The 7,485-nt window shown below is 35.9% G+C and overlaps 1 protein-coding gene across 4 annotated transcripts; it reads right to left on the reverse strand.

Moving 5' to 3' along the window:
- Positions 1–450: 450 nt before the first annotated feature.
- LOC132631592 (2-oxoglutarate and iron-dependent oxygenase domain-containing protein CP2-like) lies at positions 451–6,536 on the reverse strand. 4 transcript variants are annotated; one of them, XM_060347213.1, is made up of 10 exons: positions 6,133–6,273; positions 5,302–5,462; positions 4,496–4,543; positions 4,050–4,226; positions 3,805–3,955; positions 3,600–3,686; positions 3,346–3,470; positions 2,672–2,790; positions 856–967; positions 451–703 (listed from the first exon to the last, which is right to left on the reverse strand). In XM_060347213.1, exons 2-10 carry the CDS (start codon positions 5,347–5,349, stop codon positions 671–673), a joined length of 900 nt encoding a protein of 299 aa, XP_060203196.1. In that variant the 5' UTR covers positions 5,350–5,462; positions 6,133–6,273; the 3' UTR covers positions 451–670. The 4 variants fall into 4 exon arrangements, 3 of the variants coding, with proteins under 3 accessions (XP_060203196.1, XP_060203194.1, XP_060203195.1); XR_009578908.1 differs by lacking the exon at positions 5,302–5,462 and adding an exon at positions 1,310–1,420 and having other exon boundaries at positions 688–703; positions 4,496–4,546; positions 6,133–6,536; XM_060347211.1 differs by lacking the exon at positions 5,302–5,462 and having other exon boundaries at positions 4,496–4,546; positions 6,133–6,535.
- Between the last annotated feature and the right edge of the window lie 949 nt (positions 6,537–7,485).

A 7,485-nucleotide genomic window follows, 5' to 3' on the forward strand; every position in this document is an offset into this window, starting at 1 on the left:
ACATTCAAGCTCACATAAATACTCTTCATGATTGCAAGTTCCTCATGGAAGCAATGGGCAATGCAGCAATGCAACACACTTTTCGAGAGGCGAACAAAGTGGCACATGAGTTGGCATGCTTTGGAAAAGAAGTTGAGGAGCAACCTATAGGAGAATCTTTTTTTTTTTTTTGGAATTTTCCTCCACCTTTTAAAATTCAGCTTCTAAATAATGACACTTTAGGGTTAGCTTAATGTTCAGACTATTTCAGGATAGCTTCGTTTAGAACTATCCCATGCTTTGTTTTCTGCTTATTTCTGTTATAATATTTCCTTTCATTAGCAAAGAAAAATGGTTGCCTCGATTGACAGTTAGTGTCAGGTGTCAATCACATTCCAGCCAATTTTGGGCCGTGACACCATAGCCTATCTTGGCAAAATAATATCTTTCACTAACGAAACACAAGATAACTACAGAAAATTAGCATACCATAACCAAATTTGTATTGATTCCATATGTTGTCCAAGATGGAAGAAAAACATGGTACCTACTTGAAATTGTTGCACCGTCATATATCGGAAACGGTAAAATCCTAACCCTTCATATATCAGTTTGTACAAGAAATCGATTTTGCCTTATGAGGTGCCATATTGAGGAGGGTAAAAGTTGGAACTAAAAAGTTACTAAACAGCTACGTAGTAGCTTCTCCTCTTCTCAGTAACTCCTGGAAGAAAAGAAAAACATGAGTAAAAATTAGATGAGATTATATTTCCACCTTTTCTCACTAAAACCCTACAACTCCAGAAGTCAATGCGAATGATCTTATTATTTACCAACAACATACCAGTCACAAGAAAAGCAAATTGAGGAATTTACCAATTTAATAGCAGCAACAGACTGCTGTTGCCTTTCTTTCTTCTTGCGTTGACACTCCGTACACCAGCTACATAAATCTTTCTGGTGCTTCCTCAGCTCTCTAAAAACGGAACTGTAAAAGAGGAAGATAACGACACATTCAATAATGGTGACAGACAACAACTAAAAGGGAGCCTTCTGAGTACCAGTAATCTGATCCAATTTAGTACCTGCAACAGAGTCCACCAAAGTCCTCAAGCTTTTTTAATTTCAATTTATTTTAACAATTGAACAGACTTTTAAGAAAATAGAAATAGACTATTTATTCCCAGTAGCACAATACTAGGAGGATTCACAGTACAATTATATGAACTTAAACCAAGAGAACATATCCTACTAATATTCACCAGTAGACTCCACCAGAGCATATAACAAATACCCAGGTGTGTTAGGTATAAAATTTAACTGCACCAACCTTTTGTTGTCCTATTCACCCAGTGAGCCCCGACCATCCTCCCAAGAATAATTCTTCCGATCCTTTCAAACCAACCTTCCCCATACGATTTATCGAGGGCCGTTGGACCCACTGTTGACAGAAGAGCAATTTCTATAACCATTCTACACTGTAATGGAAGACCTAAGCACCATGACAAGTTTTGCTCCTAAAGAGCCTTATGCACAAAATTTGGTTACCGAACACCATAAGAAAACCCTAGTCTGTATCCATGTGATATTTAATGACCAGACTCAATTTGGTTTTCCGGTAACATTGCACAACAGGACAAAAGATTATTCCAAGAATTAACATATTTAGTTCTTACATGACACTATCTCGTAACAGAGTTGGACCTATTTAGTTCTTGCAGATTCTAACGTTACAAAAGATTCCAACAACAGGACAAAGGTATACTAGCTCATATCTAGTTGCACAAGAAAATTTAACATGAACTAATGGAGGGTGAGGTTTGATCATGGACAGTGGTATTTGGTGATAGTCATGAGAAGGAAGTACAGAATATAATACTTACATTTTAGGAGCAAATGCCACATAATTTAAGTACAGAAAGTTTTCATGGAAATATAGTGCACCTCGAAATAACACAATAAAGTAGGTTTCTCCTACAATGTGCAATAATTTCCTTAAAACATAACATTTTCAATAGTTTAAGATAATCAAAAAAACATTTTACAACGAAACATTTTTGTATGCAAACGCATCAGTAAAGGTAATTCAATAAAAACCACATATGTTCAGTTGTATATGATTCAAAAAACCAAGAAAAGGATCAAGTGTATGAATCATCAGGCATTCATCAATTCCACAATTTTTAATAACGTATATATGTTTGTGCCTCCAACAACGGTCAATGGTAATGAAATAAGATGAGATTTAGATGACAGCGGCCTTGAATTGAAGTTCATGGAAAATAAGTTAATGTGTGCACATGTTACAAACTTAGTATTCAATTTTCGTTTACCCACTCAGCATGATCCTAATTTAAGTTTCTTGGAGAACATATGCCTCAGGACATATCTCAGGACAGTAGACACTATTTCCTGTTTAATTAAGCTTCAGATCTTCTCCGTATAATTTACACAAGCTAATTCTCAGTACTCAGCAGTATTGCTCTTAGAAATTAAGGGGACGAACACCTGAATTTCTGCATCAGAGTGGACTACGTAAATCTGTCAGAGATGATTAGTCGGAAGAACCATCTTACTGTACTTACAGAAACGGTGGCAATAGAGCACTTCAAAATACAAGGAATGCAGAATTTCAGCATTTTCATTGGAAGCTAGACGCCTAGCGGGAAATAACTAGAACAGCACTGAGTACCTTCTGCACCATAGCAATAAGTTGATCCTATGCCCAGATGTTGTTGCTCTAGCACCATGCCGGTGTTGACCATGATGAAGAACAGCACGCCCCGCTACATGAGCATAATCAAAGATCTCCTGCGAATGTATAATTATTATGAACACCATAGTGAATCTATCCATGACATTTGTTTGCTCAGGTTAACTGAGAACTTGCTGACTTCTACTTCTAAAACACATCTTAGACAATGGAGCAATTCTTTTTATTAAAATAAAAAATTCAAATCGACCTTATACGACAAGCAGGAGCTGATATGCAGCATACTCAAGCAAACACAGCTTATGTTTAAAACTGACGACAGTTACTAACAGAAAGAGAAACAGAGGCATATTTGTAGTTCAGAATGGCAGAATAGAGGTCCTAGACCATATCAAAATCTTTTCTCATGGAAATCATCTTTGAAACTAAGAATTATGATTAAATAACATCATAGTCCACCCAAAATGTAAGAAATTTCCCACTGCATAGTGTTTTAAATGATAAAAGAAATTAAATTACACACTGCATAGTGCCATTTCTAAGAAAATAAACTGTCACACTCTTAGCTATAGTGTCAACAGATGTCAGATATTACTTTCTATCAGAACAAAGATGTTTCTAGAGAATAAATCAACATATTTCAGAAAAACTACCTCTGGTTGTGTTTCAGCATTTACATGTTTCTCGCATCGCACACCACGGAAGAATAATTCTCCACCAGAAAATTGCTTACCCAAGCACACATTCAAAGTGACTTCGGAGTCATCGACATGGAAACCTGAAAATGTACACTATTGAGATCATAAAGAAAAACACATTCTGTCCTCCGAAATTCAAAAGGTTTCTAAGATACCCAAAGTCTCATCAATGAGTCCAAGTAGTTTGTAATTACTGATCAATCACTCACCTAAGTCAACATCTCTATCCATCCCATATTCGACAACAAAACCATGATGACTGTCAAGTGTGGATCCACCAACTTCAGAAAAGAAAACTGCACAATAATTTCAAAGCAGGAAACAGGAGCCATGTTATATTTCCCATCAGCTTCTCTTCCTCTTTTCTGGTTTCTTTCCCTATCAGATCCTAGTATAATGAGTACAAGCAGTTACCTCTTGAAATAGGACGTATGAAATCTTCCATCAACTTGTCAAGCATGGTTTCCAGGCCAAAATCATCGAGAACGGCACCAAATTTGTTCATCGTATTGGGACGCATGACTCTGAATTTTGTCTCACGAACCCACTTTTCAAAGTTCTCTACCTAAGCAATTAGAACCTGATAAGAAAACAGAAAAGCTAAACTACAATAAATTAAACCTAGAAAGCCAAATAACAACAGAAAAGCTAGATGCTACCTCAGCCAGCAACATCTCACAAAATCGTGGTTGAAGCATTTCAAATGTCAAAACTCCTGTACAAGGTTCAGACATTATGCTTCGAAAACTTTTCTCTGTGTTCTCATTGACTGCCTTAAGAAATGATGGCACAAAGAAACTTGAAGCATGCATGGTATATAGTTCCCTGTGTAGAGGCTGGAAGATAAGAGGAATTAATTTAAATGGAAGATCAACAAAAAAAAATTGAGCTGGCCAGTACAAGCAGTTTACCCATTACATTCCTAAGCAGATTAATGGCCCAATTCTTCACCAAAAGGATAGAACGGCAGTTGTGTATACTTCTTAAGCGTTTCATTTAATAGGTCAGACAACTTTTTAAACCTTAATAAGTATTGACATTCCTTATAAACAGTGATCAAAATTTAAATATTAATTGTGTTTGCCAAAAACCCATTGGAGAATACCTGATAGTTTGATATAATATTTTGTCGGTATTCTCTGTGCTTCTGGACCTGCTAAACAAAGTGGTTGGAAACCATTAACCCTTAGGCCAAAAAAAACGATTCATAGGATACGGAAAGCATGAAGGCCAGTCAAGTAAGATTACACTAGAAGATGGAAAGGTAACTGCTCGTAACTATTCGAGCATAAAAAAAGGATTCAATACAGTTATATAGAGGACTGGTAAGCTTTTTTTTTTTTTTTTTTTTTTTTTTTTTGGACAATGGTAACTTGAGGACTGGTAGGTTTTCAGAACTGTTTAGTCATATTACGAACAAATAAATAGGCATGTTTGATTTCCAATTACTTAAATTGATTTATCTACATTTTTAGATGCTGTATACTCCTTTTGTATACAGGTGCCATCCCCTGCAAATGATCTTCTCTATTAAATCAATTAATAATCAAAACAGAACTGTACCACACTACATTTAACATGCAAAAACTTAAATCGTAAAGAAAAGGAACACTACATTAAATCAACAACTAATACACTAATGGTAAACCTGGTCACTGCATTTTTATATGTTCAGCATCTGAAACCTAACTGGCACTTCGATTTTTGGCACTCTTATGATAAATTTCTACTCGTCTTTCAGAACCAGCATAACTCCTTAGTGTGGTAAAATGGTATTCTCTTAAAATTATTTCAACTACAGCCAAAGTAAAATAAACTATCTTTACTATTCCTTGTCTTCTCACACCATCAAAATGATGGATAGAACTAATATGACAGATTATTTTCAGCTTAGTACATAATTCTCATCACCTTCAATAAATAATCAAGCCATAGACTATATTTGGGGGTATACATCATTCTCGTTGAACAACTTCAAAAACACAGAATTCTGAGAATGTTGTGAATGCGTATCCACGATACCGTAGAGAAAGCGTAGCAACTTTAGAGGAAAAAATCAGCATGGTCTGCAACTGAAAGAAAAAGATCCCATAAACAACTCAAAACAAGGAAAAAATAGAAAATTTAATGCTTAATACATAGGTAGCCCCTTAAACTTGCCAAGATATTCCATTTAGACACTCGAACTACGCCTTGTTCCAATTGAACACCTCAATTCCTAATAAAGTGTTTCAATAAGATACTTCGGTTCAAATTTTTGGAGAATTTTTTTGTGTGTTTTCATTCCTCTATTAGGTTGTTAAGTTAACCACATAAAATATATATTCGCCTCAACAAGTCATAAAACCCCAAACATTTTCTACTTAGAGGTTGATGCATGACATATGTTATATGATTAACATAACTAACTAATAGAGGAATGAAAACACACAAAAAAATTCTCCAAAAATTTGAACCGAAGTGTCTTATTGAAACACTTTATTAGGAGTTGAGGTGTTCAATTGAAACAAGACTTGTTCGAGTGTCTAAATGGAATATCTTGGCAAGTTTAAGGAATTGGCTATGTGTTAAGCCAAAATTTAATGGTTCGAAACTCTTAATTAGCTTCCATTTTATGACAGTCTCAGGTAGATAGTTTCTATGCAACGTAGGCCTCCCAAAAGATAACGGAGGCGTGGAAAGATTTCCTCGGCCCTCGAGCAATTGACATTCATAAAAAGCATCTAATGGAGTTGTACTTACACGAATGCGGTCGGCAGTAGGGAAGTAACGGAGAAGAATTTGACGCATGTATTGAGCCTTGTCATGACGCGATAAATTGAGGAGAGTGGGTGGAAGATAACGCTCCAGTGAACTGAACAAGAAGGGACTGAATTCCAATTGCATGTCTTCATAATTATCTGACTCGTGATCCACACTTGGTAGAACTTGCAGCCTCGACGTCATCGATGCCACAACCATGCCTTTTTCCCCAGCCATTGCTTTATCTGCCTCATTCATTGACATTTTTCTGTATCCGGGGAAATGAATAATGCTTCTGTTTATACATATAAATATATGAAGATTGTGGCATCATTTTTCTGATACACAATAGGGTTTTGACAGATTGGATTTGATGTTTGGTGTCAACTCATGAAGCTTAGGTGTAACCATTGATTTTTATAATCTCATTTTCATTAAATGCATTTTTTTTCTTTAATTTTCTAAAATTTAAACAATGCGAAAGGGTCTAAAATGTCCTTTAACACATTAAAAATGGCTCAAAAATACACTCATTCCAACTATTTGATCAAATTTGTCCCTCATTTTTTTAATTTTTTTAGAACTCTCGGGAAAACCCGCAGCCACTATAGTAAATTTGTCGTTCATTCTACCTATGAGATCAGCTATGCCCTTAGGGGACATTTGGTTGGTGAGATAAGAATCATAATCCTGAGATATCATGATATTATTATATCCTGAGTTTGGTAAATGGGTATTATTTAGTCTCAGAATTATTTTATCCCACCATTTTAGTATAATTAGTGGGATAAGTATCCATACAGAAAGTGAAATAAAATAATATGATGGGATATCTCAACCCAAGAGATATTCTTGTCTATCCCATCCCACCAACCAAACAACGCCGTAACGTATTAGAAATAGATCGAAATGCCCTTTTTCTACCTACTAGATCAAATTTCTCCCTAAAGTTATTTTTAGGCTTAAAATTATACCTCAATTAACAACACACTTATATGACATTTAATTAAATTTTAAAATAAGACCTGACTCATCAATGAGACTCAACCCAAGACAATACCGTTCTAAATCCAGTGCTTATGCAGCCACTAGGAGACTAATGTTGTGACTAAGGTGGTCTAGATGACCCCTTACTCTGAACAACCTTGCTCCCAGATGGAGCTGAACTGAATACCCCTGCCATATGCGACTTATTACTCTCCCTCTTGGCCCTGTTCTTTTAATGGTAGGTCTCTCGCCGCATGACACTATCCATAACTTAAGCATAGGAAGATCTCCGCACTTCACTGGCCAGTGTCACACGATGAGGTGCTGCCAAACCAACAATAAACCTTATGAATCTCTCCTCTTCAG

The sequence above is a fragment of the Lycium barbarum genome, chromosome 3, assembly GCF_019175385.1.
Source record: "Lycium barbarum isolate Lr01 chromosome 3, ASM1917538v2, whole genome shotgun sequence".
Classification (NCBI taxonomy): domain Eukaryota; kingdom Viridiplantae; phylum Streptophyta; class Magnoliopsida; order Solanales; family Solanaceae; genus Lycium; species Lycium barbarum.